The 16295-nt window shown below is 54.8% G+C and overlaps 3 protein-coding genes across 20 annotated transcripts; 2 read left to right on the forward strand and 1 right to left on the reverse strand.

The window, feature by feature from the left end:
* The first annotated feature begins 3183 nt into the window (after nt 1-3183).
* Nucleotides 3184-4975, forward strand: CHCHD10 (coiled-coil-helix-coiled-coil-helix domain containing 10). Its single transcript, XM_002763479.7, has 4 exons — nt 3184-3282; nt 3524-3743; nt 4532-4679; nt 4782-4975. The coding sequence occupies exons 1-4, from the start codon at nt 3242-3244 to the stop codon at nt 4799-4801; spliced, it is 429 nt and encodes a 142-aa protein (XP_002763525.1). The 5' UTR covers nt 3184-3241; the 3' UTR covers nt 4802-4975.
* On the forward strand, nt 4815-15178 carry VPREB3 (V-set pre-B cell surrogate light chain 3). The gene is made up of 2 exons (XM_054245360.2): nt 4815-13913; nt 14723-15178. Exons 1-2 carry the CDS (start codon nt 13865-13867, stop codon nt 15043-15045), a joined length of 372 nt encoding a protein of 123 aa, XP_054101335.1. The 5' UTR covers nt 4815-13864; the 3' UTR covers nt 15046-15178.
* Nucleotides 4946-7914, reverse strand: C1H22orf15 (chromosome 1 C22orf15 homolog). Of its 18 annotated transcripts, XM_035304805.3 has the most exons (8): nt 7590-7914; nt 7255-7290; nt 6797-6883; nt 6576-6734; nt 6263-6337; nt 6074-6183; nt 5526-5605; nt 4946-5201 (listed from the first exon to the last, which is right to left on the reverse strand). In XM_035304805.3, exons 1-8 carry the CDS (start codon nt 7612-7614, stop codon nt 5081-5083), a joined length of 693 nt encoding a protein of 230 aa, XP_035160696.1. In that variant the 5' UTR covers nt 7615-7914; the 3' UTR covers nt 4946-5080. The 18 variants fall into 18 exon arrangements, with proteins under 18 accessions (XP_035160696.1, XP_035160892.1, XP_035160454.1 ...); XM_035305001.3 differs by lacking the exon at nt 7255-7290 and having other exon boundaries at nt 6576-6713; XM_035304563.3 differs by having other exon boundaries at nt 6074-6337; nt 6571-6713.
* Nucleotides 15179-16295: the final 1117 nt, after the last annotated feature.

The raw sequence follows: 16295 nt of genomic DNA on the forward strand, positions 1-16295 counted from the left end.
GAAACGCTTCACAGTTTATCCAAGAAGACTCCATAGAGACTCCTAGAGGACGGGGAGAAGTAAGACAGCAGTGATTTTTACAGCTTACTGTTAGGCTGCTGGCAATCTTTTCTTTCTTTCTCCTTTTTTTGAGACAGAGTTCCACTCTTGTTATCCAGGCTGAAGTGCAATGGTGCGATCTTGGCTCACTGCAACCTCTGCCTCCTGGGTTCAAGCGGTTCTCCAGCCTCAGCCTCCCAAGTAGCTGGGATTACTACAGATGTCCACACCAACACCCAGTTAATTTTTGTATTTTTAGTAGAGACGGGGTTTCACCATGTTGGCCAGGCTGATCTTGAACTCCTGGACTCAAGCAATATATGCCCGCCTGGGCCTCCCAAAGTTCTGGGATATAGACATGAGCCACTGTTCCCTGCTACAGTGACTACTTTTAAAAAGTAGGCCTTTTGCCAGGTGTGGTGGCTTACGCCTGTAATCCCAGCACTTTGGGAGACTGAGGCAGGCAGATCATTTGAGGTCAGGAGTTTGAGACCAGCCTGACCAACATGGTGAAACCCTGTCTCAACTAAAAATACAAAAATTAGCTGGTCATGGTGGTGTATGCCTGTAGTCCTATCTAGCTACTTGGGAGGCTGAGACAGGAGAATCACTTGAACCTGGGAGGCAGAGGTTGCAGTGAGCTGAGATTGAGCCACGGCATTCCAGTTTGGGTGACAGAGTGAGACTCCATTAAAAAAAAAGTAGTAAGAGACTTAGACTCCCGCATAATAATAGTGGGAGACTTTAACACTACATTGTCAATATTAGACAGATCAACGAGACAGAAAATTAACAGGGATATCCAGGACTTGAATTCAGACCTGGAATAAGTAAACATTTACAGAACTCCCCACCCAAAAAAAAAAAAAAAGTAGGCATTTCAATGGGTACTTCAGTCTCATCCTTTCAGCCTCATTTTCATTTGTGTAACCCACTTAAATGGTCTTGGGTGCCTCTGAGGTGCAAGGCCATGCCTTGTAGAACCTGCAGTCCATCAGCCATGGGAGCTGAAGTAACAACTGTCTGCAGTTTAGGCCCAGGGGATCACTAAGACAAGAGAGTGTTCAGTTTGTTTGGTTTGGCAAACAGGAACCAGGTGGGCAGGGACTGCATGAGCAAGGGAGGCTGGACCAGTTCTGGTGAGTCTGCCAGGAAAGAATGGCCCACCCTTTGTGTGCTCACCTCACTGGGAGGCCACCCTCAAGGTGGGTAGTCACCCCCCTTCAGAGAGGAGAAACTGAAGACAGGCCAGGGAAGAGCCCTGTTCACAGGCTGGCTGAACGGACGGCAGTGTGTGAGAACACAGGGCTGCACATGGCTTCCATGTAGAGCATGCATGGCTGGGGACAGCTGTGCACACACAGAACTGAGCATTCCAGGCAGGGCCAAACGCCCCAGCCACCGCTCCACTTGCCCCTCGAGCTCCTCCTTCCTTACAGAAGGGCCTCCTGTCTTGTGTGGTGACCCACAACCCTACTTGTGGGTGCTTTTGCTCTTGGTAGTTGCACCCTGCCCACAATCCCGGTGCCAGGAGTCCTCTGCCAGCAAACAGTAAACAGTAATGAGGGACAGTCCCTGCCTTCCCCCACCTAAGAGTAATAATAAAACCACTACAAAGTCACCCAGAAAAGTCTATAAAAACCTCAAGTTTGGCCAGGCACGGTGGCTTACGCCTGTAATCCCAGCACTTTGGGAGGCTGACGTGGGTGGATCACGAGGTCAGGAGTTCGAGACCAGCCTGGCTAATATGGTGAAACCTCATCTCTACTAAAAATAAAAAAATTAGGCCGGGCACGGTGGCTCAAGCCTGTAATCCCAGCACTTTGGGAGGCCGAGGCAGGTGGATCACGAGGTCGAGAGATCGAGACCAACCTGGTCAACATGGTGAAACCCCGTCTCTACTAAAAATACAAAAAATTAGCTGGGCATGGTGGCGCGTGCCTGTAATCCCAGCTACTCAGGAGGCTGAGGCAGGAGAATTGCCTGAACTCCAGAGGCGGAGGTTGCGGTGAGCCGAGATCGCGCCATTGCACTCCAGCCTGGGTAACAAGAGCGAAACTCTGTCTCAAAAAAAAAAAAAAAAATTAGCTGGGTGTGGTGGCGGGCGCCGGTAGTCCCAGCTACTCAGGAGGCTGAGGCAGGAGAATCGCTTGAATCCGGGAGGCAGAGGTTGCAGTGAGCTGAGATGGCACCATTGCACTCCAGCCTGGGCAACAGAGCAAGACTGTCTCAAAAAAAGAAATAAATAAAAATTAAAACCTCAAGTTCCCGAAGAGCAAGAAAGCGTTCTAAATCCGTGCTCCAGTTCACCTTCTTGGCCTAGAACCAAGGTGCTAAAATTGCAAGGCCGCAGGATTCAAACTTGTGCTAGGTTTGACCGAGCCAGGCAAATGATTCTAGGCCTTTGATGTCTCGTAAAGGCCGTCAGTGTCCAGGGCTGCACCCGCGGGGCCTGGAACTAGGTGGGGTGGGCCGGCCCGGGGGTCAGGTAGGGTTGAGCGACGCGCGGGGGGGCCTCAACTCATCCCCCCCAGGCGCTACGCGAGGCTGCCGGCGCCAGCAGCGCAGTTTGGCCTGGAGAGTCGAAGACGGATTGGGACGCCCCCTCGTGGGGGTTCTGGGGATGGGTCGCTCCAGGCCTTCCCCAGGGCCGCGCTTTTCAGCTCTAGGCCACCCTAGCCCCCGAGGTCACGCGGTGGTCAGCAGACCCTGTCTGGTAGGAGGGGGCAGAGGGCGGAGCCCGGCCTGGAGCCTCGCGTGCCCTCCCCGGCTGGCCCTAGCCCGTCGCCTCCCCGTCTCCTCTCCCCTCCAGGGATCGCAAAACCCCCAACTCCGCTCCCTGCGCTCTGCAGTGGTCCTAACAGAAGGAACTGTCGCTCTCTTTAAGCCCTTGGCGCTTTGCGGCACTGGCCCGTGGTCCCCAGAACCCGCACAGCCTGCCAGGCGTAGGGAAGTAACAGGGTCCCATTTCCAGCCGAGACGGGCGCGGAGATCCAGAGGGGCTGGAAGGGAGAGGTCCGGAGGACGCAAGAAGGGCGACAGGCTAGTGGGCAGGGCCTCCCGCTGGGGGCGTATCCCTGAAGCCCCGCCCAGGCCCCGCCTTTTTGCGCCGGCAGTGACAATCGCTGCGGCGTTTATCCCCGCGACAGAACCGCTGCCGCCGCCGCTGTCTCTAGATCGCCCGGGTCCCACCGCCGCCACCATGCCTCGGGGAAGCCGCAGTGCGGCCGCCCGGCCAGTCAGGTGTGAGGGGGATAAGGGCCCGGTGGGAAGGGGGTTAGGGAAGCGTCGGCACTCCCCCAAGGGCGTCCGCAGAGTGACCTTGAGTGCTGCTGCGCCATCTTAGCAGGGGGAGGGGAAGGGGGTGCAGCACCCACGTGTGGCGACAGGGGTCGTCCACCTCTCCGGGGGTCGTTTCCAGGAGCTGCAGCCCCCCGGCCTGGGGTCTGGCCAGGATTAACCCTGCTTCCTCTCACCTCCACAGCCGCCCCGCCGCGCCCTCTGCCCACCCGCCCGCGCACCCACCGCCCTCTGCAGCAGCCCCGGCTCCCGCCCCTTCGGGCCAGCCGGGCCTCATGGCTCAGATGGCATCCACGGCCGCAGGGGTAGCCGTGGGCTCGGCTGTGGGACATGTCATGGGCAGCGCCCTGACCGGAGCCTTCAGCGGGGGGAGCTCGGAGCCGGCCCAGCCTGCCGCCCAGCAGGTGAGCAGCAGGTCCCAGAGAAACTGAGGCAGGATTCTCTGCAGGCCATACAGGGAGCTGCCCAAGTGTCCAGTGAGGAACGTCCAGTGTGTTCACTGTTGTCTCAGCCCAGGACTCTTTGCCCAAGAAGGGTCCTCATCCTCTGATCTTGAGTTTATTGTCACTTAAAGGCGGGCTTCCCAGCTCCTCCTTTGAGGCCACAGTCCCTAAGCTCCCAGGGAGAAACACTAACCAATCCTTTAAAGATGGGAAACCCAGGTTCTGGGGGCTTAGAGACTCGAGCAAGGTCACCTCACCCTAGCAGAAGGGAGGGATGTTGGATTTCCTGAGCCCGTTCTCCCTACACCCAGGTCTGGACACCATGACCGCTGGGCCCACGGGCGAAGGTCAGCCACTTCGCTGATGACCTTTCCCCAACTGGGGACCCAACCGGCCCTAAGCCAAATGCGCTCTGTGGCCAGGTCAGGGGTCATGAGGATTAGTGTGGCTGAACCAGGAAGGTGCTGGAACTTGTGGGGGTGGGGCCCATACTCTGAGAGCACAGGCAGAGTTCTGGGCTTTTCTAGAGCCTTCTCCTCCCTCCCCTGCCCCCGCCCAACATGCCCATTAGAAGGCACAGAAACATGCTGTCTATGACCACCTCTGCTGCTGAGTCACTCAGCCTGCCTAGGACCCTTGGGACACTCAGGCTGGGGATGTAGGGAGGAGCAGGTGGTCCCCAGCTTTGAAACCCACCTCCAGGTACCAACTCCAAGCTGATCCTGCACCCTCTTGCATTGTACCCCCAGGCTCCCACCCATGCTGCCTCCCAGCCCCTGCAGATGGGGCCCTGCGCCTATGAGATCAGGCAGTTCCTGGACTGTTCCACCACTCAGAGTGACCTGTCCCTGTGTGAGGGCTTCAGCGAGGTCCTGAAGCAGTGCAAGTACAACCACGGTGAGTGAGTGGACCCCGACCCAGGCGGGGAGGGGGGAGAGGCGGACCCTCCTCTTGTACCTGCAGGCTGACCACCAGCCTGTGCTGCCCTTCCCTCCACAGGTCTGAGCTCCCTGCCCTGAAGATGTGGGTGCACTCGGGCTAGCCCTGCATCGACCTCTGCCCCTGGTCAACAGCTAGACCACAACACTAGATGGTATGCAGATAGCTGGGATTGCAAGTGAGGAGGAGGCTTCTCACTCCACAGTTAACCCAAGACACAAATGTGCAATTAAAAGGATTTATTTTAGACCACATCTTGCTGTGTGCCTCTCTCAATGGCCGGTCTTCGGAGAGCTCCTTGGCTGATGAGGTGGGGTCAGGATGGATATCTCACTACAGTGTGCAGTCCGTCACCTTAATCAGGGATGGGGAGGAGGAGCCCTGTTGCCATCTGCACCGTAGGTAGCACAGGACAGATGCCTTGGACAGTCCAGAGTGGTGTGGAGAGGCATTAGCAGGTAATCCCAAGTGTACCTGATTCTGAAGGTGTAATCCCAGGATGAACCCATCATCTCCCCCTTTTCAGAAATGCCTGCCACCTCTACCCCCTTTTTCTTTTTTTTTTTTTTGAGACGGAGTCTCGTTCTGTCACCCAGGCTGAAGCAGCACAATCTCAGCTCACTGCAAACTCCGCCTCCCGGGTTCAAGCGATTCCCCTGCCTCAGCCTCTTGAGTAGCTGAGACAACAGTCTCGAGCTACCATGCCTGGCTAATTTAACCTCTACCCTTCTTGTCTCTGCTTCTGCATCCTATTCTCTGTACCCACAGCTTCGGGGCCCCCAGCGTCCTCACATCCTGTCTGACCTTGCCCTCTTGCTGATGCAACTTCTCAGCATTTCCAGATTCTGAAAGAGGAGTCCTGCTGGGTTGCTGTCTGTTTGCATCTGATCACACGAGACAGAGGTCATGGCTAACCCCCTTGGGTCTGAGTCCAACTTGGCTAGCTGGCAGTAGTGTGCCAGGTCCCCGGGCTTGCCAGAACAGAGGAACAGGACCTTCAAACCCAGTGCAGGCCGTGCCATCACACACATGCTGCCACCTTCATTGAGTTCGTCCAGCAGTCGTGCACTGAGCTCCTACTGTGTGCCAGGCACTACGCCACATCAGCCTGAGGACATTGCTGCCCTTCATGTGCTGGCACTCCAGTGGGGTGGTGGGGACCTGTTTCAGGGTACAGTGTGTCCCATCTCGGGGCATATGTGCATGGAGTTGGTCTGGAGGGTCTGCCTCTCATCATATGTGTTTGGCCCGCAGGTAGGGGTCCCATTCTGGGTGTCTCCCTGGGTGTCCATATCTCCTCCATACCTGGCTCCTGGTCCCAGCTAGCAACTCCTGGGTGACAGGGAGCTCACCTTTCTGGACCTTGAAGCAGGGCTTTGCTCATGGTGGCCGTGCCGAGTGCCCATGCGCTTCCTCCAGTCATAGCCCACAGAGGAGAGGCCTGACAGCCTGCGCAGTTCCTCTGGAAGGCCCGAGAAGTCCTGCTGGTAGGGGCTGGGGAGAAGTTGTGCCCTCCCCCTGCGCTGTGCCCTGACACTCACCTCCCAGCTCTGGGTAGTGGTCATCCAGGTTCTCCAGTAGGGACTCATAGCGGGTGGGGGCCATGCCCTCTCCCTCTGTGGCATGTGGAGAAAGGATGAAGGATACCTGACTGGCCTGATGGTCCCTACTCTGCCTCTCACTCTGGAACTGTTGCTAGTCCAGGCTGGGGCAGGGCATTGGGTGGGGATGGATTGGGGCTAGGTCCCCAGCCAAGGTGGGAGGCTGGGCAGGGTCTTGGGTGGTCTCTGGTCTGCTACCCCCACTCTTACATTCTAACATAGCTGCAGGGGAGAGAGCCTTGGGCCACCTTACTGATGATCCGAACAAGGACAAAGGTGGCTCGCTCCTTCAGCAGTGAGCTGCCTATGGTGAGGGCGCCGGAAGCCGCTTCCTTCAGGTCCTCCTCCAGGCTCACGAGGTTGCCGTCCTCAGCCAGGAGAGCAAGGGTCACTGGGAGGCCATGGAGAGAGGCTGGGCAGGGCTGGCACCCCTGCCTGGGACCCCTCAGCCCCTCCTTCTCTCTGCCTTCTCACCATCTGGGAGCAATCCTGCTTTCTGCCTCAGGTGGGCGGTGAGGTTCACCAGCCTACAGGAGGTGTTCACCAGCACGGAGCTGCCAGCTGTGGAGGAGGGGCAGAGGTGAGTGTGTGGGATCCCAGACTTTCCTGGAAATCTGGGGTCCTCTGTCTCTCCCTCCCATCTCTCCCTTTCCCAGAGTTGCAACTGGGCTTATGGGGCTAGGACTGCCCCAGGCACAACAGCTCCGACATCTGTGGCTTAAACTGCCTTGGAGAGACCCCTCCATCCATCTCCCAAGTGTTGCGTGTCTTGGGGCCTGCAAAGCATGAAGTGCGCACCAGCCCAGCCTCCCCGCGGGCCCCGCCCCCACGGGATCCGGCCCGGCCCCGCCCTCCGCACCCTCAGGTTCCCCTCTTTCCCTCCGCTGCTCCTGCACTGGACCGACCCGCCTCCAACCAGAGGGACGGGGAACCTGCAACTGGCGAGAGTTTCAGGTGTCCGATGCACGCTGAAGTTTGAGGATCACGGATTGAATGGCAAACAGATTGTGCGGTTTAAAAACCTGCTGCAGGACGGTGCGGCGGGAGCCCTCGTGAATGGGCAGGCAAACTCAGCTCGGGTTTTCTCTGCAAGGAACTCGCTCCAGGTGCTCGCTTTGCCTCCTCACAGAGTCGCTTCCCCGATCCCTGCCATCTGCACCCCTCTTTCCCGCCATTGCCTCTCCACCCTCCCCAAGGGTGGAAGGAAGCTCGTCTCTGAGTGTGCTCATCCCCTTACCCGCCTGCCAAGACAGGGGCCCCCACTTACCCCCAAACATCACCTTGATAAACATAGCTGCGGTGGGGAAGAGCGATGTGAGGGGCTTTGATCCCCCAAATTCCGATTCCCCAACTAAGGAAAAACCTGGAGCTGAGACCTGCTCCAGAGCGGGGCTCTGGAGAGAGAAGTGGATGTGTGAGCGTGGATGGCTGGGTGGTCCCAGGGCCAGGCCCCTGCTCAGCCACCTCTGTGGTTCTGCTGCATCAGCCTAGCTCAAACCCTGCAGCTAGTCCAAGACTCCTGGCCTTCTCTTCCCACTGCGCCCTGGGCCACAGCAACTCCCCTAAGCTTCCAGGCTGGTCTCCATGGCACTGGGGGCGGAGACAACTAGGCAGGAAATGCCTTCCTCCCTGTATCCGTTAATGGAATACTGGGGCCGAGTGGGACGGGTGGGAAGGAGAAGCGGGGGCTGGCATTCCCTGCCGAAGGGATTGGAGCCTGGCCCCCAGGGCGGTTTCTCCAGCGGCACCACCCACTCTCTGTGTGTGGTCTCTACCCACTCAAGTTCCCTTCCCCTGCTGGTTTCCTTTCTCTCTCCACCTTCCTCCTCACTCCCAGCCATTCCCCTTTTCTTCTCTACTTGTTTCTTTTTCTCTTCTTGCTAGGCAGGTTTATTGAGGTATATTTATTTTGTTTCATTTCAAATTTGTACTTTTTTTTTTTAGGGAGAGTCTCCCTATGTTGCCTAGGCTGGTCTCGAACTTCTGGGCTCAAGCAATTCTCCTGCCTCAGCCTCCCAAAGTGCTAGGATTGCAGATAGGAGCTACCTCCCTCCAACTGAAGTATAATTTACATACAGTACAGTAAAGTTCACCCTTTCTGGTGCTTGCAAGTTTTGCCAACTCTCATATAACCACCACCACAGTCAAGATACAGAACATTTCCATCGCCCCCAAATTCCTTTGCCCCATTCATAGTCAGCCCTAGTTGGTTCCAGGTCCATAGCAGGTCCTTGTTAGCCCTCACCACTAGCTAGTCCCTCACACCAGTTCTCACCGTCATTTCCTGTCTTTTATTTATTTATTTATGTATTTTTATTTATTTTTTCGACACAGACTCTCCAGCTAAGCTAGAGTACAGTGGCATGATCTTGGCTCACTGCAACCTCCACCTCCTGAGTTCAAGCAATTCTCTTGCCTCAGCCTCCCCAGTAGCTGGGACTAAAGGCGTGCACCACCACACCCAGCTTATTTTTTGTATTTTTAGTAGAGATGGGGTTTCACCATGTTGGACAGGCTGCTCTGGAACTCCTGACCTCAAGTGCTGCCTGCCTTGGCCTCCAAAAGTGCTGGGATTACTTTTGGAGTAATGAGCCACCACACGCGGCCATTTCCCATCTTTTACATTTTTCTGCTTCTCGCAGTCTCTCCCCTTCTAGTTCCCCTCCTCTCTGTCTTCCTCTTCTTTCTGTCTAGGTTTCACACTCCCCGTCCCTTTCTTTCCCTTCATTCCCCACTCCTTCCCTCCCTCCATCTTACTCTCTCTCTCCTTTCTCTTTCCTTCCTTCGTTCTTCCTTTTCTCCTTCCTTTTGTAAGACCCTGTCTTTTTTTTTTGAGATGGAGTTTTGCTCTTGTTACCCAAGCTGGAGTGCAATGGTGCGATCTCGGCTCACAGCAACCTCCACCTCCTGGGTTCAGGCAATTCTCCTGCCTCAGCCTCATGAGTAGCTGGGATTACAGGCACGCGCCACCATGCCCAGCTAATTTTTTGTATTTTTAGTAGAGACGGGGTTTCACCATGTTGACCAGCATGGTCTCGATCTCTTGACCTTGTGATCCACCCGCCTCGACCTCCCAAAGTGCTGGGATTACAGGCTTGAGCCACCGCGCCCGGCCCAAGACCCTGTCTTTACGAAAAAAAAATTTCGAAGAATTAGCCGGCCATCGTGGCTCACATCTGTAGTCCTAGCTACTTAGAAGCCTGAGGTGGGAGGATCACTTGAGCACAAAAGTTCGAAGCTGCAAGTGAGCTATGATCACACCACTCTACTCCACCCTGGGCAACAGAGCGAGTCTCAAAATAAGTACGTCAATTAAATAAAAACAAAGAATTAGCCAGGCATGGTGGCATGCACCTGTAGTCCTAGCTATTCGGGAGGCTAAGGTGAGAGGACTGCTTGAGCCCAGGAGTTCAAAGCTGCAGTGAACTATGATCAAGCCGCTGCATTTCAGCCTGGGCGACAGAGTGAGACCTCGTCTCAAAAAAAAGGAAAGAAAAAAGAGAAGAAAAGAAAGGGAAGTGTAAGGAGGTAGAAGGGAGGGGAGGGGAGGGGAGGGCAGAGGAGGGGAGGGCAGAAAAGGGGAGAGAAAGCAGGGGAGGGGAGAGTAGGGGAGGGGAGGGGCGAAAAGTGCCATTGGAAAGATAGTTTGTGGCCAGATGGTGGCTCACACCTATAATCCCAGCACTTTGGGACACGGAGGCAGGTGGATCCCCAGAGGTCAGAATTTTGAGACCATTCTGACCAACATGGTGAAACCCTGTCTTTACTAAAAACACAAAAGAGTTAGCTGGGCATGCTGGTGAGTGCGCCTGTAATCCTAGGTAGTCAGGAGGCTGAGACAGGAGAATCGCTTGAAGCTGGGAGGTGGAGGTTGCAGTGAGCTGAGATTGTGCCACTTGTACTCTAGCCTGGACAACAGAGCGAGACTGTCTCAAAAAAAAAAGAAAAGAAAAGATAGTTTGAAGCCAGGCGCAGTGGCTCACGCCTGTAATCCTAGCACTTTGGGAGGCCAAGGTGGGTGGATCACCTGAGGCCAGGAGTTCAAGACCAGTCTGGCCATCATGGTGAAACCCCATCTTTAAAAAAAAAGAAAAAGAAAAGAAAAGATAGTTTGTTACTCAAATTTCCCCAAAAAAGGGAGTACACTTCCACACAGGAAGCACCCACAGTTGATGGGCAGGCAGAGGGGGAGGGAGGAGCTGTGGGCGAGGGCCTCTATTGTGGTTTCCAAGGCTGGGCAGGCCAGGATTAGGAATGAATAATTAAAGTGGATTCTGGGGCACAGGCTGTCCCTAGTTGTCTGATACATGGCCCTGGAGAGATTAGGGAGTAGAAGAGCAGAATAAAGAATGGGGTTGAGGGGTTTGGGATTAGTTGGCTTGAGTTTGAAAAGCATGCTTTTGCTGGTCAGGTGCGGTGGGTGGTGGCTCACCCCTGTAACGTCAGCACTTTGGGAGGCCAAGACAAGCAGATCACGATGTCAGGAGATGAAGACCATCCTGGCTAACACAATGAAACCCCATCTCTACTAAAACCACAAAAAATTAACCAGGCATGGTGGCACGCACCTGTAGTCCCAGATACTCAGGAGGCTGAGGCAGGAGAATTGCTTGAACTCAGGGGGCAGAGGTTGCAGTGAGCCACTGTACTCCAGCCTGAACGACAGAATGAGACTCCTCCATCTCAAAAAAAAAAACAAACAAAAAACAAAAACCCAACAAAACAAAAAAAGCATGCTTTCAGAAGAGTTATTTACTATCATGGCTGGGTGAGGTGGCTCATGCTTTCATCCCAGCACTTTGGGAGGCTGAGTCTGGTGGATCATTTGACATCAGGAGATGCAGACCAGCTCAGTCAACATGGTGAAATCCCACCTCTACTAAAAATACAAAAAGAATTAGCCAGTCATGGTGGCACATACCTATAATCCCAGCTACTCAGGATGCTGAGGCAGGAAAATCGCTTGAACTTAGGAGGCAGAGGTCGCAGTGAGTGGAGATGGTGCCATTGCACTCCAGGCTGGGCGACAAGAGAGACTCTGTCTCAAAAAAATAGAGTTATTTACTATTTATAGGGACTGGGTAACCCTGGGAGGGTGAGTCCCTCAATGGTCGACACGGCCCCAGATTACAGAGCATTGGAATGCAGAAAATAAATGACACGGTTAATCTACCCTCTGCGGCCAGCACTGAGCAAACAGGTGTCATCTTTGCATTTTCACAATCCTCAGGCCGACTATGCTTAACTTCAAGTTCCAGATAAGAAAACCGAGGCACAGTTGGGGGAAGTAACTTGGCTGAAGTCATGCAGTTAAGAAGAGCAGGAGCTGGGATTCAAACCCAAGTTCAAAACCACCTCAGTGGCAGGGTGCGGCGGCTCACACCTGTAATCCCAGCACTTTGGGAGGCCAAGGTGGGTGGATCACAAGGTCAAGAGATCGAGACCATCCTGGTCAACAAGGTGAAACCCCGTCTTTACTAAAAATACAAAAATTAGCTGGGCATGGTGGCTCGTGCCTATAGTCCCAGCTACTCGGGAGGCTGAGGCAGGAGAATTGCCTGAACCAAGGAGGCGGAGGTTGCAGTGAGCTGAGATCGTGCCATTGCACTCCAGCCTGGGTAACAAGAGTGAAACTCCATCTCAAAAAAAAAAAAAAAAAAAACCACCTCAGCTACTTGGAATCCTGGCAAATTAAAAAGGTTGTGACAATGTCAATTCCTGGTGAGGATGCGAAGTCACTGTAAACTCTCTTAATCTGCTGGTGGAAGCGTAGATTGGTACAAACACATGGGGAACCCTGGAAGACTTAGTAAAGCTAAATGTATTGTTTCCTTGCCATCCGGCAGCTCCATTCCTGGGTGTCTATCCAGCACAAATAGACCGAAAGACATTGACAGAGACGTTCACAGAAGTTTTATTTGTAATGGCCAAAGACTGGAGAGCATCCAAATGTCTAATAATAGGAGAATGGAGAAACTGATTATGATGCATTTACACAATGGATTACACACAGCTATGGCCGTGAATGAAATATTGCTGCACACACATGGATCACTCTCATAATGTTCAACAAAAGAAACAGGCACAGAAGAGGACACAGTTGAAGTTCTAGAGCAGGCAAAAACTAGTTAACGTGATAGAAGTCAGAATGATGATTCCCTTCAGGGTGCGGATCGTTGTTAACTGAGGGGATCTCAGGGGAGATGGAGGTGTTTTTTTTTTTTTTTTTTTTTTTTTTTGAGACGGAGTTTCCCTCTTGTTACCCAGGCTGGAGTGTGCAATGGCGCAATCTCAGCTCACCACAACCTCCACCTCCTGGGTTCAGGCAATTCTCCTGCCTCAGCCTTCCAAGTAGCTGCGACTACAGGCGTGCGCCACCATGCCCAGCTAATTTTTTTGTATTTTTAGTAGACACAGGGTTTCACCATGTTGACCAAGATGGTCTCCATCTCTTGACCTTGTGATCCACCCACCTCAGCCTCCCAAAGTGCTGGGATTACAGGCTTGAGCCACCGTGCCCTGCCGGAGATGTTCTTTTTTTGAGGTGGAGTCTCGCTCTTTCACCCAGGCTGGAGTGCAGTGGTGAGATATTGGCTTACTGCAACCTCTGCCTCCTGGGTTCAAGTGATTCTCCTGACTTAGCCTCTCCAGTAGTTGGGACTACAGGGACACATCACCAGCCTCAGCTAATTTTTGTATTTTTAGTAGAGATGGGGTTTCACCATGTCAGCCAGGCTGGTCTCAAACTCCTGACAGGTGATCCACCTGCCTTGGCCTCCCAAAGTGTTGGGATTACAGGCATGAGCCACTGAGCTCAGCCGAGATGTTCTAAATCTTGATCTGGGTGGAGGTTGCAGAGGTCTGTGTGTCTGTGTACTTGCATGTGCAGGGGCATACGTATGTATACATAAAATCACCAAGCTTGGCTAGGCGCGGTGGCTCACGCCTATAATCCCAGCACTTTGGGAGGCTGAGGCGGGTGGATCACGAGGTCAAGAGATCGAGACCATCCTGGTCAACAAGGTGAAACCCCATCTCTACTAAAAATACAAAAATTATCTGGGCATGGTGGTGCGCGCCTATAGTCCCAGCTACTTGGGAGGCTGAGGCAGGAGAATTGCTTGAACCCAGAAGGCGGAGGTTTCGGTGAGCTGAGATCGTGCCATTGCACCCCAGTCTGGGTAACAACAGCGAAACTCTGTTTCAGAAAAAAAAAAAAAAAAAATCACCAAGCTATACACTTAAGATTTATGTACTTTATTGTATGCTACTTGTGCCTCAATAAAAAAGTATATTTCTACCTGCTGTACCTGCATGTGAAGACGTCTGGGCTCCTGTTCTCAGATGGCCTTGTGGAGCCAGGACCCTGATATTTGGGAAGATAGGGCCTAGCCATTGGCCCCAGTTCCGCCCCTCCTTCCTCAGTCATTAGGCTGATTTGCATGCTCTGTTGTGGTCCAGTGGCCTTCCCAGCCCTGTGCCCCAAAGCGCCTGGAGCATATAGCTTTGCAGAACTCCTTGCCTGCCTCCCTGCCTCTGGCCATGGCCTGCTGGTGCCTCAGCCTCCTTCTGATGGGGACTTTAATGTCAGGTGAATCCTCCGTGGGCCTCACTCACCTGGGTGTAGGGTGGGGAACCATACTGGCCCCAGAAGACCCCTTCACGGAGGCAAATCGATGGGGACAGTAGCGCAGGTCCTGGGAGGGATATTAAGGTAGAGGGGAGACCTGGCTTCAGGCAGCTCTGCCCTTGACCTGGGGCAAATCACTTCCCTGTGTGGGCCTTGGTTTTCCTATTTGTGAACGACCAGACCACTAGAGCCCCCGACTCTGATTTTGGGGTCTCCTTCTTAGTTTTTCACAGGGGAAGCTATTGCGGGCTGCTCTGTACCCCACAGGGCCTGAGGCAATCTTACCTCCCTGAGAAGGTCCCTGCAGCCAGTTGCCTGAGGCTGAGTTGATGTGTGGGACAGCCCAGGAGGTTCCTAGGCCTGGTTAGTCTGTGTTCAGGGTTTGGAAGAGCTGGAGTGAAGGGGGTGGGGGGGAGGGGGGTGCAATTCTACAGAGAAACATGGGTAGGTAGCAGAGGGACCTAGAGGTTACTAGTCCAACCCTCAGCTCCGGGCCTTTAACTGAACATGGATCTTTGGGGATGTGGCACTAATGGGGACTTGGGGGCTGCTAAATCCAAACCCCTTACTCAAAAAGGCAGATGGAGGCCCAGAGAGGGCACCCTAAGACACACAGAGCTAGGCCTCCTGCACCCAGTTCATTGCTAATCCCATGGCACTGGGCTGTGAGCCCTTTGGGAGAATCTCCTTGGAGTCCAACCAACCCTTCATAGGGCAGGGGTGGGAGGGAAGAGGCTCAGGCTGGGCCTGAGTGGGTTTGTGTCTCTCAGCTTCCCAGCCAGTCCTGGCCCAGCCGGATGCACTGCTGGTCTTCCCAGGCCAAGTGGCTCAACTCTCTTGCACGCTCAGCCCCCAGCACGTCACCATCGAGGACTACGGTGTGTCCTGGTACCAGCAGCGGGCAGGCAGTGCCCCTCGATATCTCCTCTACTACCGCTCAGAGGAGGATCACCACCGGCCCACTGACATCCCTGACCGATTCTCAGCAGCCAAGGATGAAGCCCACAATGCCTGTGTCCTCACCATCAGCCCTGTGCAGCCGGAGGATGACGCAGATTACTACTGCTCTGTTGGCTACGGCTCTGGTCCCTAGGGGTGGGGTGTGAGACGAGTGCCTCCCGTCTGCCTCCCATTTCTGTCCCTGACCTTGGGCCCCTTTTTAACTTTCTGCGAGCCTTGCTTCCCCTCTGTAAAATGGGTTAATAACATTTAACATGTCAGCAACAGCTATGTGAGGGCCACGAGATTCTGGCTGAAAAAAGTGACTGCGGTGGGTCCGGGAGTCAAAGACCCACTCCTGGGGTCGGGGGGGTGCAGTGTTGGGGGGAATGGGGATTCTGGGGACTATTGTCAAAGAGGAAGCACCTGAGACCCTTGGGGCATGGCCCAGACTCCCCCCAGCCCCCTGGGGACACTAACTGGTGGCCTGACCTTTATGTGACCTGAGCAGCTGGAAGGAGAAAAAGGAACCAGGCCTTGCCTCCCCCAGCACTGCAAGGCTGGTTGTGGTCCAAGGCTCAGGGGTCTAGGGTGGCTGGTCCCCATGGAGCTCAGGCTGTTGGTTTGGGGAGGGGCAGCCACTGCCTACCCCTTGGAATCTGTGCCCAAGGCCCAACTCCATAGCATTGATGGGGCAGGAAGGCAGATGTGTGTGGGCAGCATGAGGGGCACTCGAGTGCCAGGGCTGAAGGTGCTGAAGGCGGGTGGGTAGATGGCTGGGGCGGAACCCCTTTCCCCAGGGACAATGTGTTCTCCTGATGTCCTGTGATTGGGCCAAGGTCTGCAGAGGGAGGCTCTCCCACAAGCTGGGCAGCTGCACCTGAGCTGGGATGGCGGGGGGTGGGGATGGGGGGCGGCCACGGGCGGAACATTCGGTGGAGGGGCCAGTCTTGCCATCAGCCCCAAGGAGGGGGCAGAGATTTCAGTACATTACTCTTCCCTCCCGGTGCCCCAGAGAGGTGCTTCTTGTGGAAGTCAGCCCTAGGATGCACACAGCTGGGCGGCTTAAGGTCCTGGGATGGTCCCGAAAACACTCTTGGGTCTTCGCCGGCTCCTCCTTCTTATCTTTTTCTGTGGGGGCGAGGAGGGGAGGCAGGACCAGGGCTACCCTTGAAGCAGGTGGAGGGAGGGGGATCCTAAAGGACCCTGGGGCCTGTGCAGAGTGACAGGGTCGACAGCTCTGGGGCTCCACTCTAATTCCCCTGAAGACCCCAACCGCCTCAGTGGCTTCCGGCTTGCACCCGGCCCCAGCGCAGGTGCCCCGAGTGCCGGCGGCTCTAGGTCCGCCCGCCCGTCCCGATCTGTTTCCTCCTCTGCTTTCCTGCCAACGCCTGCCCACCCCTG

This window comes from Callithrix jacchus, chromosome 1 (genome assembly GCF_049354715.1).
Source record: "Callithrix jacchus isolate 240 chromosome 1, calJac240_pri, whole genome shotgun sequence".
Classification (NCBI taxonomy): domain Eukaryota; kingdom Metazoa; phylum Chordata; class Mammalia; order Primates; family Cebidae; genus Callithrix; species Callithrix jacchus.